The following is a 24,290-nucleotide window of genomic DNA, read 5'->3' on the forward strand; positions in this document are numbered from 1 at the left end:
CAGGATCATTTAGATAGAAATGGAATTCTGAAGGATACTCAGCATGGTTTTGTAAAGGGAAAATCATGTTTAACTAATCTGGTTAGCTATTTTGACAGGGTCACTCAAGAGCTGGACTTGGGGAATAATTGGACATCGTTTATTTGGATTTCAGCAAAGTATTTGACTCAGTCTCACATGAGCGGTTACTTTATAAGCTGAAATAGGTTGGAATCACAGGGAAAATCCTTAGATGGAAAGCTTGACGGCTACAGGGCAGGAGGCAGAGGATTGTGATAAATGATAAATTATTCCTTAGATTGGTTTAATGTAAGAAGTGGGGTTTCCTAGGGATCAGTATTAGGACCACTGTTGTTTTTGATTTTCATAAATGATATTGATGAAGGGATAGAGGGTGTGATGTCTAAATTTGCAGATGGTGTAAAGATTGGTAGAGTACTTAATGATCACCACCAAGCAGAGCTTCTTCAGAACGATGTAGACAGTCTTTAGGGATGGTCAGAAAAATGGCAGCTATACTTAATCCAGAAAAGTGTAAGCTGAGGAACAGTAACCCTAAAATAACTTAATGCTGCACTTGGTGGAGTTGAACTAAAGCAGGTAGTTGAGAAAAGGGACTTGGGTGTTATGATACGATCAGACATGAAGTTCTCCGAGCATTGTAGACAGGTTGCAAGGAAGGCCCATGGTGTCCTATCTGTGATTTATTGAACAATTGCTAGTAGAGATAAGAACATCATAATCTCATTATATAAGGCTATCTTTTGACCACACTTGGAATACTGTGTTCAGTTGTGGAGACCGCACCTAAAGAATGATATTGCTTCTTGAAAGGGTCCAAAGACGGTAACTCGCATGGTGAGATTAGCAAAGGGTCGTCCATACGAGGAAAGACTTCGAATATGTGGGTTGCAGAGCTTGGAAGCTAGGCACCTTAGAGGAGACTTGATTGAGGTGTTTAAGGCTCTGACAGGCATAAGTAAAATGAATGAGGAAGAAATTTTCACAATTATAAATGATTCTAGAACTAGGGGCCATAATTTCATGTATGGGGGAGGGGGAAATGTTTAGACTGGATTGTAGAAAATTTTATTTTAGCCAACGAGTTATAAATTACTGTAATAAGTTACCTACATGGGAGGTAGAGGCTGACAGTTTGGGGAATTCAAAGGTCAGCTGGATAATTACCTACAAGAGGAGGGAAATGCATAGGTTGTCTATTTCCTTTTCTCTTATTAATTATTTATTTTATAAAAATTTTCCTAATATTATTTTATTTTTATTATTATTTTTTATTTTATTTTATTTTATTTTAATTAATTAATTTATTTTTTGGCTGGTGCATCATAAGCCATAGGCTTCCTTGCACCATGTGGCCATTACTAATACTAATTCTAACCCCTAGAATCCTTGTATATAAATTGTAGGTCAGCATGTGCACTCCTGAAAGGGTTAATCTGAAGTAGAATTATATATACAGGGTGTCTCAAAAATATTGGTACAAACATTTAGGGGAGGTAGGTAACATCTAAAGGAATGTGAATCGCATAGGAACCCATAACTGGAAACATCACCGTAAGTCTGTAGATGGCACGCTAGTTGCTGCATGAAGAGCATGCATCGATATACGAACTGTGAGCTGGCAGACATGCACCTAGTGTATGGATTAGCAGAGGGCAATGGACGAGCTTCTCAACGAATTTATGGAGAACGCTTCCCAGACAGACATGTACCGGATTACCGTTTGTTTGCGCGTGTGCATCAAAATTTGTGCGATTATGGGTCATTTAGAGGTAACAGAGTAGTGCGGGCAGACCACGTTCAACGCAAACTCCCGCCATGGAAGAAAGTGTGTTGAATGCCGTCCAGAATAATCCTACTACCAGCACACGTGCCGTTGCCTCTGCGTTAGGAGTGTCTCGTTGCAGTGTAAAGTGTGTCTGGCATGATGATTCCTTACACCCCTTTCATCTCCCAAAGGATTCAGTTACTGCTCCCCCAAGATCATCCTGCACGTGTGGCTTTTGCGCAGAGGTTTCTCCAAGAAAGTGTTCAAGATTTGAATTTTCCATCCTATGTTTTGTTCGCAGATGAGGCTTATTTCACTCGGGAAGGCTTATTCAATCAGTACAATGCTCATGTGTGGGCTCATGACAACCCACACGGTGTGTGCCCCCATGAGGCCCAACATCACTTCGCAATAAATGTGTGGGCAGGGATGGTCGGTGACTGCTTAGTCGGCCCATACCTGTTACCATCCCGCATGAACTCCGCTAAATATCGGATCTTTCTTGAACAAGTTCTACCAGGGTTACTTGACGATGTTCCAGCAAATGTGAGATGCAACATTTGGTTTCAACATGACGGGGTGCCTGCCCATTATGGAAGGCGTGTTCGTGACCATTTGAACAGGCGTTTTGGGCGTCGATGGATTGGCCGTGGTGGACCGTTGCCTGGCCCCCACGCTCGCCTGATTTATCGAGGCTTGATTTCTTTCTGTTGGGGCCCTCAAATCTATCGTGTATGAATTGCCTGTGGAGACGGAAATGGATCTCATGGTGAGACTCGTCTGTGCTGCTGCTACTGTCAAAGAAGCTCCAGGTGTGTTCGACCGTGTCCGCCAATCCATGCTGCATTGGTGTCACGCATGCATCACATCTCATGGTGGAACCTTCGAGCATCTGTTGTAACATCATGAAATGCATCCATCTCATACTCCATTGTTAATATTATGTCAAATAAATGTTTGCCACTAATTACTGTCTTGTGTCATTTCTGCTTCTTGCGCCTCTGCTACTACTTTCCCGTGACGTTTCCGGTTATGGGTTCCTATGCGATCCACATTCCTTTAGATATTACCTACCTCCCCTAAAGGTTTGTACCAATATTTTTGAGACACCCTGTGTATACTCATTTTTACTTTAAATATTCAATTTTGTAACAGTAGGAGCAGCAGAAGCCCTTAGTGCCCTAGCTGATTGTGCGACTAATTACATTTGTAATATCCCAAATTTTCATTAAAATGTTTTTGAAGCATTAAATTTCTTGGTGGATTGACGTGGTGGCTTCTTTCTCAAACTTACAGAACTAGATTATGAGGATACTTCATTGCACTCATAACTAATGTTGCTCATTCATTTAAGAAATATGGTTTCCCAAATCTGAACAGTGCTGAAGTTGTTTAACTTGGTGGTAGTCATGCAGGACCTGATAGGTACCCTCCAAAAATAATGTTCCTGTGTTAACTGTCAATCAGTGAATAAAAATTTGAAGTTTTATCTGTCTTTCTAACTATAGATAGCAGGTAGTTGAGGCTGACAATTTGAATAAATTCAAAGGCCAACTGGATACTTACCTATGTGAGGAGTGAAGCATATAGTTTGTGTTTTCTTATCTAATTGTTTTTTTTTTTTGCCAGTACAGCAAAAGCCCGTGGCTTTATTGCACTATATGGTGAATACTGTTACCTTTACTATAGTCAAACTTTTACTGCATTAGTTTCTGAAGTGATTTTCTTAGTTTTCATATGATGGAACTTGACCTTAGAATCTGTCAAGTGCCCCCACTACTATTTTTGCAATTATTTGGATTTTTATTGAAGAATGGCACGGTACTGTACAAGTGCCAATGCTCTGTTTGTTTAAAATTTTAGATTACTTGTTTTTCCTCTCCCATTAGATTAGTAATCATTTAGATTCCATTCAGAGGATGGTAGTTAGGTTAATTAACAACCCATCTCTTACAAAGCCTCTCTACTCTGTCTCATAGACATTCTGTTAACATCTGCTGCATTCTTTTTCTACTGATATTTCTATGGGCACTGTTCTATGGGTTCTTCTGAATTGGCTTGTAATTCCTCCTCAATTCCAAACTAGTCTGAACAAATGCTGCAATCAGTCAGCATCCTTTTACTGTCCAACTTCAAACTCGCACAACCAACTATTCTTCTTCCTCATTTATTCCTTCAGTTTTTAAATTCTGTACAGTGGGATCAACTGACGATGTTACCAAGAGTAAATTCTAAGTGGGAAGCATTCAAGGAATTAATCGTGGATGCTACTAAAAGTTTCATACCTATTAAGAAATATTGTTCAAGGTTTAGGCCTAAATGGTTATAAAATGAACTAATGAGAGACTCATGACAGGGAAGAAAAATGCATGGGATGCATATAAATTATCAAGCGACTCAGAAGCCTATGGCAGATATAAGCTAGTCTGTAATCAAGTCACAAAGGAGGTTAGGCAGGCGAAGGCAGATTACGAGAAATCTTTGGCAAAGGATGCTAAGAAAAAAAGCAAGGATTTATTTACTTATATAAATTCTAAAAGGAAGGGGATGAATCTGATTGGTCCACTTGATATCGATGGTTCTACTGTTGGTGATCCTGCTCAGATAGCAAACAAACTGAATGAGTATTTTGCATCTACATTCACACATGAGGAGTTATTAAGGTTTGAAAATGGCAGAAGGTTATCAAATTGTAGCAGGGTGCTTAATGATTTTGTAATAACTGAGAGCAAAATGGAGGAGAAATTATTGAAGTTAAACATAAGAAAGGCACCTGGAGTGAATGAGATCTATCCAGTTATATTAAAGGAGGCAGCAAAGCAACTAAGCAAACCCTTAGCCATAATTATGACAGCATCCTTGGACTCAGGGGAGGTCCCCACGGACTGGAGATGTGCAAATGTATCCCCAATTCACAAAGGGGGATCGAAGGGTGACACGAGTAATTACAGACCAGTTAGTTTAACTTCTGTTCTGGGTAAAATAGTGGAGTCACTGGTTAAAGATGCATTGCAAGATCATCTAGACAAGACTGCAGCAATAATTCAGACACAGCATGGGTTTGTTAAGGGAAAGTGTTGTCTGACAAATTTGATAGGATTTTATGATGTGGTTTACAAAGGAACTGGATGCAAAAAATAATTTTGATATCATATATTTGGATTTCAGGAAAGCTTTTGACACTTGCGCCTGGAAGACTATTCTACAAATTGGAGCAGAATGGTATTAAGGGTAAGTTGCTACAATGGATAAAAGGATGGTTGAGTGGGAGAAGACGGAGGGTGGTAATTAATGGGTGCTGCTCTTCTTGGACTAATGTTATTAGTGGAGTTCCACAGGGTTCGGTGTTGGGTCCTCTGTTGTTTTGTATATTTATTGATGATATTGATGAAGGTATATCAGGCTTAGTGTCGAAGTTTGCAGATGATACAAAGGTTAGCAGGGTTGTTAATGACAGTGTGCTACTGCAACAGTATCTAGATAATTTGGACAGATGGGCTAAGAAGTGGCAACTGAAGTTTAACCTTGACAAATGCAAAGTACTGAGCATATGCGTAGAAGTAACCCCAGAGAAACGTACCAACTGTGTGGTACTACACTTAAGGTGGTAGAAAATGAAAAAGACCTGGGAGTAATTGTGCAGTCAGATATGAAGTTTTCTGAGCAATGCAGACAGGCTGCCAGGGCAGGTCATGGGGTTTTGTCAATGATATATAGGAATTTTGCTAGCAGGGAAAAGGAGGTGATTGTCCCTTTGTATAAGGCAATGGTCAGTCCATGCCTTGAGTACTGTATACAGGTCTGGAGGCCTCATTTTAGGAAGGATGTAGATTTGCTTGAACGTGTACAGAGAAGGGCAACAAGATTGGTGAGGGGAGTGAAGGGATCCTCTTACCAAGAGAGGCTTAAGTTCTGCAAATTGCAGTGGCTGGAGACTAGGCACTTGCGGGGTGATCTGATTGAGGTGTATAAGGCCTTGTATGGGTTGGGCACGCTGAATTCTGATGGGATCCTTTCACTTGTTCAGATTATGAACCTAAGGGGGCATAAATTCAAATTAAGAAAAGACAGATGTAGAATAGATGTGTGGAAATTTACCTTTAGCCAGTGGGTGGTTAATTGCTGGAACAAACTTCCATCTATTGTTGTGGAAGTTGATAGGTTAAATAAATTTGAGGAACTAGACGGGCATTTGGAGGGAATGGTGTGATTTTTTTTTTTTTTTTTTTTTTTTTTGGCTGATGCTGCATAAGCTCATACACTTGCTTTCTTCCATCACATGCCACTACTACTACTACTTCTGTTTCTTTAGCAGCTTCCCTTTGCAAATATTTCCTGAAAATTACAATCTACAAAAATTCAAGTCTAATGTCAACAAGTATCTTCTTTCATCTTATCAACCTTCAACCCATGCGCAGTACTAAGTACTATAGGTTTTAATGCCTTTTGTGTTTGGGGGTTTCATAAAAAAAAAAAAATTATTAAAAGCCAAACACTTTTTCTTAGAAAGACTTTCTGTAACAAACAGGGCATGACTGAGTTAACCATTACTTTGCACAGTGGAATCACATGTCTTTAAATGAATTGTTTTTTGGTGGGATGCTCATTTATTAAAATTATTTATTGTGGTGTGTAAAATGTTAGCATAATTTATTTCTTGAAGGAATCACAATTGTTTCTACTGGCAGCAGCTCCTGTATAACACTGACAGAGATAATCATAACTCACTTGGAAAGATACATTGTAAGTTATTTATTGACTGTGAATTGCTTAAACAATAGATTTGAAATAGTATTCAAATGTATCTGAGATATTTTTTATAATATATAAATTAAATTGCAGCATTTTTTATTTACAAATTTTACTAAAGCTGTTTACTCTGTTTTTGTGTAGGCAACAAAAGCTCCCACAGCAGTAGCAACACAAGTCACTACAGATGCTTTATTTCATAAGGTAATGTTGACTTTAACAGGCTAAATTTTTGTGTGCATGTGCTGCCAGTTGTGTTGATCATATCATTGGGTTCAGTATTAGAACTGTATCTAAATAATGGTGTTAAATTTTTAGAGTAGTTATTTTTAAAATATACCTCATATTATTTATATAGTTTTTATTTTTATGTACAGTGGACACTACTTATTGTGATCACTTTGGGACACAGCTTAAATGATAACAATAATCAATGAAACAAGAATGTAGCTGTTTAGCCTTGTTTATTGATTCAGAGTGGAAATGAAAAAGATGGGTGCCTCTGTAGCCAGGTGGGCAGGAGCAGGAGTGCGTAGCACATGCTTCTTGATTAGACCGGGGTTCGAGCCCGTGATCACCAAATACGGAGGATGCAGAAAGGTCAGGGAATGACCACCGCATATCCCCAGAGCAATATGGCCTTAGTTGCTAATGCTCCTAAAAACCAAATAACAAACAAACATAAAAAGATGGCAGCAGACAGAAAGAAAACATTAAAATCAAGCCACATAAAATGCTTTAATTTGACTGGCTATTATTTCTTCAAGAAAGTCATCAATAAAAAATGAAAATGGATTTCCAGAAACATTGTTTCTAGATTTTTCTTCTGTAAACTTCTGCTGCACGCATATAAACCTCGATATGGCAAAAAAGTGATAATATAAACCAGTAAACCAAAGTGCTGATTACAATAAATGTTTTTTCTGTGTATTCATATATATATATATATGATCAGGACTTCATAAAAGTAATAACATTATCCATGATCACAATAAGCGGCATGCACTGTATTTTATTTTTTTTTCTACCAAAATGTTTAGTTATGTACTATTATATTTTCCATTACTTATGCTGCCACCTTTAGTGACACACAGAAATGCTTGGTTTTATGTTGTCAATTGTGAGTGTCACTGAAAGCAAAAATCATATTCTATAAAAATTAATTACTGAAATATTCACCACCCCTCCTCCATGTCAAAGGAGAAATGAATTAATACATGCATACCTCAGGTAAGTGTTGGAACAGAAAGCAGTGGTAGAATTTTTTATTTTGAAAGTTTCTTAGTTTTGACAATTGAATTTTGGACTTCTTATTTTTAGTTTTTTCATGTTGTGAGAGTTGAATTATCATGGTGTCCTCTGCCATATGAATTAAGGAACTGTTAGTTTTCTACAGCATAACTTGAATTCACTATATAGCATATCTTGCTAGAAAGCATGACCTACATTCCAAAAAATGGCACATAATAGAAATGCATGCTATAGATGTACATTTTCATGTAACAGTGAAGCATAGGTTCCATAACAGCTATGAACTGTCAATGCTTACTCCAGGTTCAGACTCATATCTATTACATTATGATTGTTAAATAACATATTAAAACTCAAACGTTATTACATAAAAATTTATTGAAATAAAACATGTACCTGTTGGGTAACATTTATTTCATTTTTAATGGATAATCAGAGGAAGGTGAGGGATCTTGTATTGGGTCAGTTTTTTAAAGAATGAAAGATTGGTTGCCTAGCTTGCTTTATTTTTATTTATTTATTTTTTGTTTCCTTTACTAAAATCTGTGACTGCTCTTTTTCTTTTTTAATGTGTAGCTTATTTTGATGTTTATTTCAGTATTTAATGCTTTCCATTTCTAACTTTTTTTTTTTTATTGAAACACCATTGTCTTTTTTTCTTTTTTTTCCCAACCCATTGTTTACAGTAAGGGTAGTAAGAATATGTATACAGGGTGTTTCAGTTAAACGTTTCAGAACTTCTAAGAGGGGTAGGGTACATCCTGACAACTCGAAATCATATAGCAATGTGGGGTCGGAAATGCTTTCCTGAAGCGGTGTTGTACACAGAAGCACCATAAAGAAAAGAGACCGTAAGTGAGAAATCGTTTTAATAATACATGAAAAGAAGCAAAAGGTACATGGATTAAAGTAAGTGTTCGAAGTTTCTTCCACGGGCTACAATGCACGCCTCACATCTCCGACGCATGGACATCCGAACATTCTGGAATACTCCAGGCGAATTTCGAATTTCTTCGGCAGCTACTGCGATTCTTGCAACCAGCTCCTCAGCATTGTCAACAGGGGGTGTCATAAACTAGCGATTTCATATGACCCCAGAAATAAAAATCAAGACATGATAGGTCGGGTGACCGAGCAGGCCAACGCACGGGACCACCACGTCCGATCCACTGTTGACCAAATGTGACATCCAGGTAGTTACGAACATCTCCGCTATAATGGGCAGGGGCTCCATCGTGTTGGAACCACATTGTCTGTTGCGTCGATGCAGAAATCTGTTCATCTCTCAAAAGTTGTGGCAATACTTGCTGCAGAAAGATCAAGTAGATAGGTCCGGTTAGACGACATGGTAACAGGTTAGGTCCGATGAGGTGATCTCCCATAATACCGGCCCATTCATTGACCGAAAATCGAATCTGTGCTGCACGACGTTGCATGACGACTTCTGTGTACAATACCGCTTCAGGAAAGCATTTCCGACCCCACATTGCTATATGATTTCGAGTTGTCAGGATGTACCCTACCCCTCTTAGAAGTTCTGAAACGTTTAACTGAAACACCCTGTATATAGGAAGTGTATATAAATTTTTACACACAAAATATGTTACAAATCGAAATGTGCAACAGATGCTCACAGACAACCATAAACTAAGATGGTGCTAAAGAGAAAGAATATTACATGGCGACATGAGTTTTATGCATGTTCAAATTTTTGTGCATGTAATGGCAGATGAGGTGTCAAATTAATAAATATGCACCTGACTTGAAACTCATAAGATGGCATGTCATTGGAATGAGGTTTTATTAGAACCTAAGGTTAGAATAGCCATATTTTTGCAAGAGTGTTAAAAATTAATATCGTTTAAACATATTTTTTGGAACATGCTGCCCTAAAATTTGAATAAGAGAACACTGCACTGTGTGAGCAGAAAACTAAAAAAAAATAATAAGAAAAATAGACCAAGAGTACCAGATTCTCAGCATAAAATATTATGGCAGGAGGAGGAGGATGCAGTTTAAAAAGATTGGGCTGTATAGTACAGCTCAGACTCCACATAAACAAGGGGAAGCTCACTATTCCTCCCCTTTCCGTGGCTTGTTCTTTTCAAGAATACTAGAAGCCCCCCCCCATCAGTTTACCTATCCCTTTCTGGTCATTAAAGATAGTAGGCAGGTGAGGTGTCTCCCAGAACCAGCCACCTACTTTATGATCCCTTCACTATGCTGACTATTTCACAGCCAACCAAGACAACACTTTTAGTAAAGGACAGCCATTTTCCTTTTGGTGCTTGCATGAAGCAGACCCTAAATATCTGGTGTTCATCAGTGAATAAATAAATATGTCAATAAGACTTTCTATTTTTGTTAGTTTTAAGCTATTAGGAAAGTCCAGAAAAGCAAGCTGTATATCCAAATATCTGTTATTGCACATTCCTATTTGTACACTCCAAATGAAAGCTTTTCAGAGCAGTTATCTTATTTTTCTTATTAAACTTTATTTTTGAGTTCTCTGTTCATGCAATGAAATGCTTTCATTGCATGAACAGAGAACATTAAGGTGACAAACATAAATATGTTTGTCACCTTAAAGTTTATTACTGATAGAAGGCATGTATTGTTCCGAGTACATTCTAAAATGGTGACTAGACTAGAAATTTGGTCCCACAAGGAACTTCATGTAGTTATATATATATATATATATATTTTTTTTTTATTTGTGCAAAAAGTATGTTCCACTGGCAGAAGTTCACATGAATCTTGAGATTTAAACATCAGTATTACATCATCCCTAAGTAATTTCCAGTTGGATCATACTTCCAGCCTGGATGCCTGTGGTTGCCATGCAGCCTACTTATTTCAGGGATTGCAATGCAGTACTTATTGACTTGAGTCAGCCACACAGATAGTATAGTGCAGGATGTCAAATCATTTAGGCTAAATTCAGCTGCAGATGAAGCATGTCATCTGCTGAACAACTAAGGTGAATGCAGCACAAATTGATAATGTAGTACAGAATAAAAGGAATGATACTGCATTAGATAGCCTGTGAACATCCTGTGGAATTGTCCATTGCATAATATTATTATTTTACTTTTTTTTTTTTGGCTGGTACAGCATAAGCCTTAAGTTTCCTTGCACTATATGGCCTTTAGTAATACTAATTATCCATAGTATTCTCAGCTACCATAAGAGGTGGGTGTACCTGGAAGTGGGGGTTCATTGAGCATTATATGAAAGCAGAATGCATGATGGATTGTCCAACACTTCTACAGAGATACCATAATTTTCTGCATAATATCATTATTAGTGATGAAATATGGATGTTCCACTTCGGGCCAAAAATAAAAAGGACTTCAATGTAGTGAAAACATACTAACTTTCCACTGGCAAAATAGTTAATGTGGCAAATCCATTCAGAAGAGCTATGGTGGCGATTTTTTTTTTTTTTTGAGATAGAGTAGTATTCATAAATAACATGGAACAACAGTGAATACCAATGTACACTATATGACCAAAAGTATTTGAACCCCCCCCCACAAATATTATGTACAGTGCCAGAGGCTTCCTGTGCATATATATTTTCTCAAACATAGCAGTGTAAATTTTGTGGGTCTGTCTGTGCAGCAGCAGATGTTAGAAGGCAATATGGATTAATATTAATAGGGCGCCTCCGTAGCCAGGTGGGCAGGAGCAGCAGTGTGTAGCACACGCTTCTTGATTAGACCGGGGTTCGAGCCCGTGACCACCAAATACGGAGGATGCGGAAAGGTCAGGGAATGACCACCGCATGTCCCCGGAGCAATATGGCCTCAGTTGCTAATGCTCCTAAAAAAAAAAAAAAACCAACCAAAATTAGTATTAATAGTGGCAATGATGCAAGAAAGCAAGCTTGTACAACATCAGCCAAAAAAAAAAAAAAAAAAAAAAAAAGCCAACACTTCCCATATCACCTGTCTATCCTTTCTAACAGTTTATCTAATTAACTACTCACCTCAACAACACCAGATGGGAATTTGTTCCAGCAATCAACCACCCACTGGCTGAAGGAAAATTTCTGAAAATCTATCCTGCAACTATCCTTTCTCAGTTTGAATTTATGCCCCCTAATGTGTGTTGTGGATGTAAAGGAGTAGGAGTAAACATGGCATTTTGTAAACTTAAAATTCCATGAAAACTGAATTTAACATTGGGGAAGCTAGAGGAAACATTGCTTTGCAGACATGGAACTTCTGAGTGAAGCAAATGAAAACCAAACTGGCAATCATTGCCTACCTAATTGGTCTTGGTTTTTATTTGTCATGTGCTCAGCCGCAGCCCAGATATAGAAAGCCATAATACTGGTTTTGATGTTTGCAGGTGGAGGCCATAAGACAAAGTAATTTATATTACTAAAGAAATTTTCAATACTGATAAATTGTTTTTAATTAATAGATGTTGCATCAGTAACAGCTGCCATTCATCTGATCCTCAGATTTATTGTAGTGGATGTTATTCAAAGCTCAGTGACTGTAGGTGATACCTCAAGTGGTTTGTGCCTTACATATGTTGTGTGCAGAAAACATCATGAAGCAGATCCAAAAAGCTATAGGAGTATCCATCAGTATGTTGCCGATCGGGGCTAGCCGGGTGGATAAAGTGCCTGCCTGGCAACCCAAAGGTCACGGGTTCGAATCCCGCCTCGGGCTTGGATCAGAGTACTGCAAAAACCTTGGGAGGTGCACTATGGCCACAGAAGCCGATGCACCAAAAACTAACTAAAACAAACAAACAAAAAAAAAAAATCAGTATGTCACTAGCTGTAGTGAGCTTAGGGTTTATTGGCAGGGTTGTACCCAATACAACGGTCACTATTGCAAAATGTATTATTAGTTATTTCATTCATTGACTAGAATATTGGCAGAGGGGCCCATGGAGTGATGAATCTTTTTAAACAATATTTTGCTCTGATGGATATGGAGATTGCTCAATGAAAGCTTTCTGTTGGAGTATACAGAGTGATCACTGAATTATGACACCTACCTAATACTTCATAGGTCCTTTTTCCCTCGGTACAGCAGCTATCTGACGTGGCATTGATTCAACAAGATGTCGGAAGCATTCGGGAGGTATGGCCTACCAAGCTATGTGTAATGCGGTCAGCAATGCAGGTATGGAGGTGATTGGTGTATCCAGACACCTGATATGCCTTTCCATAATGTCCCACAAGTGCTCTATGGGATCGATATTGGGGGAAGTTCGGAGGCCAATTGATATGGCCAGTCAGAACTGTGTTCCTCAAACCATTCCTGCACAATAAGTGCCCGATGGCTCGGCACATTGTCATCTTGGAAGACACCATCGCCATTTGGGAAAAAGTGTAACATAGTGGGGTGTACACAGTCAGCAAGCATTTGATGATAGCGGAGACCACTGATACGTTGTTCAACATGCACCAGGGGTCCAAGTTCTTGCCAGTGAAACGTGTCCTACATCATACAACCACCTCCACCGGCCTGCACTTTTGATACCATGCATGATGGATGAAGAGTCTCATGTTGTTGACACCAAATTTGTACACGGCCATCCACGGTGTGGAGTAAATAACGTGACTCATCCAACCAGCACACCTTCTTCCAGTCTTCTAACGTCCAACTTGCATGCTGTTTGCACCAGGCGAGTCTTTTACACCGATGAACTTAGTTAGAAGAGGATGCTGTAGGGGTCATTTGCTGGTATAGCCCATATGTGCTACACATGGTCATGCCAGATATTGTTCTGGGTTGGCCCATGTATTGGGTAGTCAACTCTTCAACAGTGCTGCGCTTGTTCGCCTGTACGAGTTGTCAGACCCGGCACTCACCTCTAACATCAACCTTTTGCTGACCTTTGCAGTTTTGCCGTCGGGTCGTTGTTGTTTTGATGCCAGTCCTGGTACACTTTAACTATGGCGGCTCTTGAACACCCCACCAGTTCAGCCGTTTGGGAAATTGAGGCACCAGCTCATCGAACACCCACAGTCTGTTCTTTATCAAAGTCCGATAAATCCTTTTATCCATCACGCTCGGAATTTTACTACCTACTAAACCACTGACACCTTATCTGTGCTACGTAGGTCGATTAACTCCGCACTCTTGTACCTTGTGGTCAGGTCAGGGAATGACCACTGCATATCCCCGGAGCAATATGGGCTTAGTTGCTAATGCTCCTAAAAACCAAATAACAACAACCTTGTGGTCAACGGGTCGCATTCAGTTTTCATAAAGGTGGTCATAATTCAGTGATCACTCAGTGTATATCATCTTGGCCATCTAGTACCTGACACCAAAATGTCCATGATCTTCTTGGCTGTTTTGGACAATTATTTGCTTCCTGCACTGTGAAAATGGGCCCTGCCAGCATCAACACTACAGTGCTCCATGTCATAGATGACTGGTTTGCGAACCATGATATCAAAAAGTGGAACTGGCTGGCTCAGAGTCCAAACCCCAATCCCATTGAGCACCAATCGGATGAATGGAATGCTTGATTAGGTATTATGTATTAGTTTTTTTTAAATTTAAAGCCCTTTTTATAAGGGTGTGTGTGTACACACTTTTGGTTATATAGTGTACATTGTGCACACTTTGAAGAAATCAATTAGACAATAGCAATCTGGATTGCTGACTTGAAGAATTAATCTTGTCCACGATGAAAGCCAGACCTCATGTAGCACATCATATACAGGAATTATTTCAAAGATTTTGAATGGAATACCCTGAGACATCTACCATATTTTGATTAGTCTTTAGTTGAGCATTTTGTGAATGACATGAACAGTAAACATTGGTTTGAAGAGTTCAATTAAACAATGGGACAAATGTCTCAATATTTTTTGTGATTATGGAAAACAGGGTGTATGTAGGTAGTAATTTCATATTTTCAAGTTCTTCAGTAGTAAAGAAATTTTTTTACCCATAATAAGCCTCTGTAAATTGACTTTCTTTCATTAGAATTTCTTACCATTAGTAAGAAATTCTAATAAAAAAACCTTTAGAGAACTTTTATTAAAGTTAGTTGCAGCATCATCACGTTCAGTGTTGAAAGTATCATCAGTTTCACTGTGGACTGAAATGGTGTGTTTTTTTTTTAGTAAGAAAATTGGAAAACAGCTGTCCAAACAACAAATTTAAATCTATAGTTTGAGATAATTAGCTAGCAGCATGGGAGAAGCTTGTAAAAGTTATTAGTGGTAATTAAATACAGCCTTATATCAAATCAACACCACCTTTGTCCAGATGTATTCTATCTACAAAATAGGTTCCTTGTACTTATGGGTTCCTATAAGTATGGGCCATGTTCCATAAAAATTTCCCCCAAAAGCCTTGTGGAGTCCTTCAAGTCTTGAGTTAATTCACAAGGCTTTCAGCAAATAGTCCTCCCTTCCATCATGTCTGGGTAAAATTGCAGACGTTGTAAAATAAATTCACAGGTTAGCTGCACATATGCTGTGCATATCTTTCCCAGTATTTTTTCAACAATGAAGAGTTTTGAAGTTAAAATGCCACGAATTTTAACATCAGAGAATCTGGAAGGAAACATTGCTTTGCAGAAATGGAGTTTCTCAGTGAAGCAAATGAAAACCAACTGGGAAACGATTGCGTTCTCAGTTGGTTTTTATTTTCATTTGTCACATGCTCAGGCAGTGCAACCTAGATATAGAAGCCCTAACACTGGTTTGTGACATCAGCAGGTGGAGGCTATAAATGACAAAGCGATCCTTATTTATTTAATTTATCAATATGATATAACTAAAGAAATATTCAATACGATAAATTGTTTTTAATTTATTTACAAAGTGTGTTATGTTATAGTGAAAATATGTGAATATTAGCAGTAAGAATTTTAATATGCTAATGTTTAGAAATGAACAGATTTATAAATACTTTAACAGTGGTATTATTATATAAATACCAAATGATTTTTTATTTCAGTCTGAGATACAAAAATCGCTCCCCAGTTAGCTATTAGAATCAAAAAGGGGTACAGTTATGGGAAAAGCAAAAATGGAAAAGTTTTCCTTTTCTTTTTTAACATATTACTAAACACTCATGCATTTATTTCAGCAAAAAAGAGCAGGAATTTGAAATGACTTGACATGAATGAGCAGCACCGATTTCAATCGTTAATGCCAACGAAATACTTAGTACAGAAGAGATCAGAGCAATGTCGACCAAGTGTTTTTTGCCGAAATAGCGACAAACGAAGGTTGCTTACAGTGGTTGACAGGTACCGGCAACTGCTAAAGAATATGCTTACATGTACAATTAGTAACCGGTCAGCATCCTTAGTTTAATACAGAAAAGGGATTGACGGTGGAAGATGGGCTTACAAAGCATGCAATTTTAGGAAAAGTGTTCGTGATGACTTTTTTTTTTTTTTTTAAGAAGTCATCTGACATTATAGCAGATTATAACTGTAATTTACTTTTGGACTCTGGATGTGCCACAAAATATAGCTTATGAAGCAGGTATCAACAGTGAAACTAAGATTGCCAACTGGTGCAATTTTTGTCGCAGTGAATGCAAAAGGTGGGTAGAAAGGCAATCCAGTGAAATTGGTGCATTCGATGAGAATGGAGAGCCACCAATTGTGGAAATCAACGAATCCAAATACTTCCACCGTAAATGGGTTTTGGTGGTACTGAGAGAGGTTCAGGAAAATGCTTTCTTGTGGAAGTCATGGATTGTACAGCTGCAACGTAAGAAGCGAAAATTTGAGCCCGTATTCTTCCCTTAACACACATCATTTCAGACAAATTGACTGCATATGGAAGTATTCCTTACATTGCAAATGGATTCCATGGTTAATTACTGCAAGCGCTTTGTTTACCCTCATGACAGCAATGTTTGTATCTAGAATGTCGAAAATATGTGGATGCGAGCAAAGAGGAAATTGAGAAGACAGTACGGCACATCCTACCTTCACGAATTTGTTTTTTGGAATTCTGTTTGTGGTGGTGACATTTTTGGAAAATTTCTGCTCTGCGTCAGTGAAAATTATATTGTTTCACTAAAACAGCATTGAAATAATACAGCATTATGTTTATTCTAAAGTTTAAAGTGAGTGAAATTCAGCATTACGTAGTTGATGTATAAAGAGATGAGAACCATTGACCTTAAGTGCTTTCTGATACTGCATGTGCATAGCCATTGACTAATCTCTGCAGACACTCTCCTTTAGGGTCTCTCTCATATATATATTAACCTCTGCAGACATCCTCCTTCGGGGTGTGGGATTCATTCTATTAACCATCACGGACACCCTCCTTTAGGGCAGCTTTTCCCAAACTGTTTCTCAGAACACTAGTGTTATGTGAAATGTGAACAAGTGTTCCATAAAAATCTTAATTAATAATTTAAAAAAATAATTGTGCATATTTGTAGCTTACACCACTTTTGTATCATTATAATTTTTAACATTATTTTTTTCTTGGTTATTAATATACTAGCATAGACTAATAATCAAGTAGACCAACGGAACATCATTTTAGCAGGCTTTCACATAAAAAGTATTCGTACAGATAATGACATCTACGAAAAAGTAGCAATGTAGTGATCTATGATATGCCCTTCATATGTGATTTAGCCTGGAGTACACGGGTTGAAGGAGGGGGGAAAGTGAACTGATATCATAACTAAACTCATTTTCCTGTATAAATTTTTTTGATAATTATCAGTATTCCAAAATATTTTTATTAAAATAAATTACCATGGATTTGTGGTTAAAAAAAAGGAACTTTAAAATGAGAAGCAAGTACTTCTAGTATTTCAACTGCGGTCAATGAAAATTAACATAATATTGTCGCACTTCAAAGTGAGGATGAACAATTGTGGCCTTTTGTTCCCTAAAAATCCAAAGTGAAAAAACAGGAACCAACTAATAAAAGACTAAAACGAAAGTATGATGAGAGTTATTTGAATTTTGGCTTTATATTTGTTGGAATAAAGATGCTCCTGATGCACAGTGCATCGTATGTAATAAAATATTATCAGTTCTTTGGCTCCTGCTAAACTTGTGTTTTCATGAGTGTCTGTAAATATATTGTGAAATGAAGTGTTCCGTGACTAAAAAAATTTGGGAAAAAGCTGCTTTAGGGTGCGGGATTCAACCTACCTCTCCATTAACACTTCCTGCAGATGTCATTCCACTTCCTGGCTGTTGCACCAGGGCCTTCCAACTGCTTCTCCATCAGTAATGCTTTTTTTTTTTTTTAATTTGTTCTCTGTCAGGAAGCTCAGGCGATCCCTGATGGAGAGCAACCAGCCAGAATGCTGTGGACAGCCTGGCTCACCTCCCAGCAGTGGTGGCAGGCAATGTGGAGTCCTACTAGGGGCTATGCAGCCAAGAAGCCAGATCAAAACCCAGCACACAACACTTTTTTGGCTTTTACAGAGCTTCTGTATTCACCACAAGAATATTGGATGCACCTTGCAGCCTTACTCAAACACTATGCCACAATATACAGAACTATGCTGAATTGCCTCAGCATATCAGGCAGGTTGTCTTCAGTGCAAGAGATTGCATATGCACATACACCCCTAGGGGCTCATGTGGTCCTGAGCTGGATATTATTATTATTAGCAGCTCAGGGATATCATCATTCTTCTCTTTCTTGGTGATTCCCCCCCCCCCCCTCTCAGGGTAACTCAGAAATTTTTTTTGGCTGGTGCAGCATAAGCCTCAGGCTTCATTGCACTATGTGGCTAGTAATAATAATAATTGTCATATATAAAAATACATATGCAAGTTTCATGGAACTAAAAACATTCCCTTACCACTTACTTGCTTATTAATTTGATCAGAACACAAGGGAAATAAATGTGATACAACATCCATATAAAATGTGCATAATTGTTATCCTGATTTGCATCCTCCATCTGATTACATGGTGGTATCTTTACTTGTAGATTCTGAATATTCACTGGTATCTCTCATGCAGAAGTCAAATAAAAAAAAAAAAAAATGCATTTGAGCTCTGTTCAAAACCATACTCATGAATTGATGAAAAGTGCACGTTTTATTTTCTTGCAATTACCTTTGTGATTTGTAATTATCTATTCTTTGATGCAAGAAATTATTTTTCTTCCGATAGTTGTTTTTATTGTTTGGACATTTGTGGTACTCTATGATTTATGAAATACCTTAATATATTGAGATGGTTCATAACAGTAATTTACATTATTTTGCAGAAAGTCATAAGTATTGAAAATCTGAAGAACCAGCTTTAAATTTTTTGCCCTTTCTGACTTTGATGGAGGATAAGCTTTTCTTGTCATTCTGTATCCATTTTGTAAACTATCTAGGGATCTATTAAGGAGTATTTTTTTTGACAGTAAATTGATAAGTTTTAAGTAATTTTTACAGAATGTGTTTGTATGACACATTTATCAATTTGCATTTCATCAAATAATAGGTAAAACATGCATTTTTCTAGTGAGTTGTTTTTATTTAGCCACTTGCTGTGCACAGATCTCAACAAATGCACTGAAAAATTTCTGCTGATTAGAAATTAACATTTTCCATTTTTTTCATTATTGTCACTGTTGTCATTATTGTTTTGAAACTCCAATGTTTGTGTCAAGTAAGAGTTCTTGAAAATAACATTTAAATTTTTTCTGATGTTTTTATTTGTTCTGAAATAGATTAACCTGACATTACTCTTCATCTCTAGGGCATATACTATCAAGTAGGTGATATAGTTTCTTTGGTGGATGTTGAGGGAGGTGTATATTATGCACAAGTGCGAGGTTTACTTCAAGATCAGTACTGTGAGAAAAGTGCTGTAATAACATGGCTTCTTCCAACGTTATCTAGTCCTAAAGACTACTTTGACCCATCTAGCTATGTTCTGGGTAAGTAAAGTTTTTCTTACTTGCAACTATTTATTTTTATATATAAGCAAAGTTAGTGCTGTTCTTTAGCTATAATTGGTAATGATTAATGATAAAGACATTACAAAATGGGGACTTTTTGTAATATTCCATTTGTGTAGCATCCTCTTTAAACATTATTTTTTAACTTCTTTAAAGCAGTCAGTTGTTAAATCAGCAAATTGCCCCTCTAACTGTGCTACTAAAAATTGAGGAATTATTTCTGATAGTGGCATGAAGTTGAAAATTGGTAAGAGATGCTTATAAGATATTTTAAAAAATTTCTGGACAGTGGACTCAGATTTTCCAATAATTCAGATTGTATTTTCGAATAAATACAACAGAAATAAATTTCTATTTATACTCTATATTCACCATGGTCAGAGTGGTTCAACTCATAACTGTATTACTGCAAGTGATGCACAAGTGCAGTGTACAAAGTCGATTTTGCAGTATGCATAAGGATATACTTATAAAGGATATAATATGAATGAACTTGTAATATTGCCAGTAGCAGCTTTCCACTGATAGGTTCCTATTAAGGTTATTGATTTTATGAAAAACCTGTTTATAAATAGTAACAGTTTAAGTTACTAACTCCCACTTTTGAAAATTAGTTACCTAATTGTGTAATTCAGTGTACTATTTTCATCTTTGGCTTCCGTTATTTAAAGAATTTTTTTATTATTTTTTTAATTTACACTGAAATATATAATGCAAATTACATTGGAATAAGTTGTGTTTTTTTTTTTACGAAAACCCCAAACATGAAAGGTATCAAAACCTATAGTACTTAGTACCGTGCATGGGTTGAAGGAGTACGGGGGGAGGGGGGTGCCGGAAATTTTGCTCTAGAGACTAAACATGGGTTTCACCACTTAAAGCCTCCAATAAGCAAAGTGGTGGTATTTCACCGGTTGATGAAAGTCATCTACCACCTTGTGCAGTTGTATTGTTCTGTTTTTGTTTTTTGTTCCTGCCCCTTGTTTTGATCCCTGACAACAGCAGAATATTTAACTTTTTTTATGCATGTTTTATTCAATATTATCTTTAAAATTTAGATATTTATAATAACTGACAAATTAATCTTTATACATGATATTTACTGTACAAATTAACTCCCTTCATGGTTAGAGGCCAGGAATTTACAAGTTTATCATGCTAATATTGATGTTCGTTATGATAATAATAAATTTAAAATTAAATGAAGATATTTAAGAATTATAAATAAATTAAGAATTCTGATTAGATTATAAATAAATTAATAATTCTGATAATTCTCCTTATGTAACCTGTCAATAACCTTCGATTATTGACAGGTTACATAAGGAGACAATACATATTAAACATAAAATTAGACATACTTTATATGGAAACTACAAAAATACATTTCTAGCCAAGTAAGTTGTTTTATGCACTGTCAAGTGCATACTGCCCCTTCAACCAGTGCAATATGTACTTGACTGTTCTGTTCTGGGATCTGAATTAGGAGTACATCACTTGGTGGGTCACAAGATACTTGAGTCCCTGACAAGCTCCCATTTACGTTTGTTTTTACAGCAAGCATCCATTTCTTCAGGCACTTAACTTCTTCTAGTAATGCACCAAGTTTTAGTTTGGGATTGGTCCACTCACATTGGCAAAGTGCAAAGAAAGGAATTGTCAGGTTGATCTTAGTTTATCTACTAGACCAACCTTTGAATACATGCCACAGGCTATACAAGCAACAAATTCATGACTCACACCAGAAACGCCTGCAGGCATTTCTGTCTGGGTCATTGATGTCCTTGGAATTTGCATCGAAAGTGGATCTTGTAAAAACCATTATTTACATAAATTTTGAACTTAAGAAAATTACAGAATTTAAATTAAACTACCAACAAAACTTTATCCACTAGTGAAGTTAAATTTAAGCTACCTAAGTTACCAGAAAGAATATAACTTGGCAGAAATACTTTGGAAAAGTTAAGGATTAAATTTACAAAATATTGTAGAAATTAATTAAAATTACAGAAATTAAATTTAAAAAATTGTAAAAAAAAAATTTTTGTTTACCAGACATCTGGTGTTAATCTTAATCCCCTTTAGGAGCCAAATTGTAACATGACTGCCTACATTATTTGCCACTAAAATGAAGACTAGGTTATATTCTGCTTTATTGACTAACAGAAATAGTCTTGTGATATGACCAAGTAATTATTAAGATAGTACTAAACTTTGTGTGTGTTTTTTTAAACATTCAAGATTTGTAGTTTGACCACATTATAAAGCTGTCACTATTCACTTTTGAGTTTCAAAGAACAGTCAGACTTACTTCTCCCAAAAAGTATTCTACATCTTACATATTTCCACTTTGGCCATTTTGCAGTGAGTAGGGAGACTTTTATCTCTAAAGAAGATAATATATACCATCTCTACAGCATAGATGATATACAAATACAGGCATACCTCGAATAACGAATAGGATGCGTTCCACGAAATTACTTCGTTAAGCGAAACTTCGTTTTCAGAGGTAAAAATACTATGGCCAGAATAGGGATACGTTCCTACGTAAATAAAATGAAAAGCTTTTTTTTCGAACAAAGAAAAATTTTATTAAATAAACAGTCAACTTACATACAAAGTGAAATCACATTTTAAAATATGAGTCTAAAGTTGATTGCTTATGCTTTTTTTCTCTTTCATTTAACAATTGCCTATACGGAGTTATTGCATTTAACACTGATCGCTTAACAATAAAACTTCTTCCTAAATCAGGATCATTTTCACTAAAAAAAATTTAAAACGTTTTCAATGTCATTTAAGCACCTTTTTAAATCTTTGGTTGTTAACACTTTTTCGGCAGGAACTTCTTTAACTTCGCCTTCATTATCTTTGTCTTCGTTGCTAACAAGGTTTTCTAAATCTTCCACTGAAAAACCATCATCTTCTGCATTCAATAAATTTCTAACATCCTCTTCATCGACATTTTCGAAACCTATTGATTGAGCCATCTGGATAACTTCATTTCTAATTTCTTGGATGTTATTTTCTTCTTCTAGTACAACTTCTGGCCATATTTTGCGCCAAACTCCATTTAAGCATTTCTTAGTGACTTCTTTCCAAGAACTATCAATGTTTTCAATTGCGTTTTTAATGGTGTAGTTTTTCCAAAAAGTTTTAACTGTCATTTCCTCTTTATCCTCTAGTTCAGTTAAACTGCTTAATGTTCGACGCAGATAATAAACTTTAAATGATGCTATTACTCCCTGATCCAACGGTTGAATCAGGGAAGTTGTGTTTGCTGGAAGAAACACAACTTTCACAGGAATGCATGTGTCCAACATGTTAAGATCAGTAGGATGTCCCGGAGCATTGTCTAACAACAAAAGAGCTTTTTCTTCAAAGTTGTTTTTTTGACAATACCGTTTTACTTCAGGACAAAAGTGGTTAACAAACCAATCATCAGTAAATAACTCCTTGGTAACCCACGCTTTTCTATTTGCTTTCCATATTACAGGTAAATTCATTTTTATGTTACCTTTTAACGCCCTCGGATTTTCTGAATGGTAAACTAATAACAATTTTAATTTATAATCGCCAGAGGCATTTGATCCAAAGAGTAACGTTAAACGGTCTTTGGCTGCTTTGAACCCAGCAGCTGATTTTTCTTCAATAGAAATGAAGCTTTTTGTTGGTAGCCGTTTCCAGAACAAACCGCTTTCGTCAACATTGAACACCAAATTTGGTGGAAATTTTTCACGTTCAATTATTTCCTTTAGTTTTTCTGGAAACTTCTCCTGTTAATTTTACACTATGAATCCTGGCCGGTTTTTTAAATTTCTCGAACCAACCACGAGAAGCCCCAAAGGTTTCCGTAATTTCTTCAGTTTGTTTAGATTTCAAGTGATTAAACTGGAATATTTTTTATGTTAAATGGGGCTTGAAATTGCGGACTTCGTTATATCGAAGCTTCGTTATCAGAGGTAACGTTAACTGAGGTATGCCTGTACAGCCTTATTTCATAGTTCTTCCTTGCCTGCAAAAGTATTTTAAAATGTTGAACTTCCTACAATAGTTCAGCATAACTATTCCATCATATGTTATGTTCAGACCAACATATGTTCTATTACTGGCAGTTATTTTTCTGTTATAACAATGTGTTCCGAACACTCTTCTGCACTTGTTACCTTCAAGATTACTGCACTATAATATACAGTAGCCGAAAACCCCAGTACTTTTCCTATTATTTATTCTAGTATTTCTCAGTTTGTTTCTTTCTGCTTGCATTATCTTTGTCTAGTTCTGTACTGTGTAATCAAACAACTTATTGCATATTGTGTCAGTCCAACATTTAGCTCACTATGCCTGGCAACTAATAGCACAATTCAGGAAATTAGTCCCCTTGACGTGGACACCTGTACATGGTGAGGGGACCTTCCAGTGATGTTGCTTGTCCTTCGTATTAGCATCACTAGAATCCAATGCCCACAGCCTAGGTTCCAGGCTAACACCATAGGAATGCATATTTGCTGTGCGCTGCATTCCGTGGTAACTTGGAAAGAGGGATCTGATGGTTGAGGGGGCCTAGCTTCAACACACTCCTTTGGCTGCTGCTTTGACAAGATAGGTGG

General features: G+C 36.9%; 1 protein-coding gene across 1 annotated transcript in view; it reads left to right on the plus strand.

Moving 5' to 3' along the window:
- Positions 1 to 24,290, plus strand: part of LOC150075306 (GATA zinc finger domain-containing protein 1) — a 43,043-nt gene that overhangs the window by 13,606 nt on the left and 5,147 nt on the right. The window contains exons 2-3 of the mRNA XM_090388787.1: positions 6,683 to 6,742; positions 19,479 to 19,659. Of these exons, the coding sequence (XP_090244913.1) occupies positions 6,683 to 6,742; positions 19,479 to 19,659 (241 nt within the window). The remainder of the gene's footprint in view (positions 1 to 6,682; positions 6,743 to 19,478; positions 19,660 to 24,290) is intronic.

The sequence above is a fragment of the Mastigoproctus giganteus genome, chromosome 14, assembly GCF_048544385.1.
Source record: "Mastigoproctus giganteus isolate SK-2022 chromosome 14, ASM4854438v1, whole genome shotgun sequence".
Classification (NCBI taxonomy): Eukaryota; Metazoa; Arthropoda; class Arachnida; order Uropygi; family Thelyphonidae; genus Mastigoproctus; species Mastigoproctus giganteus.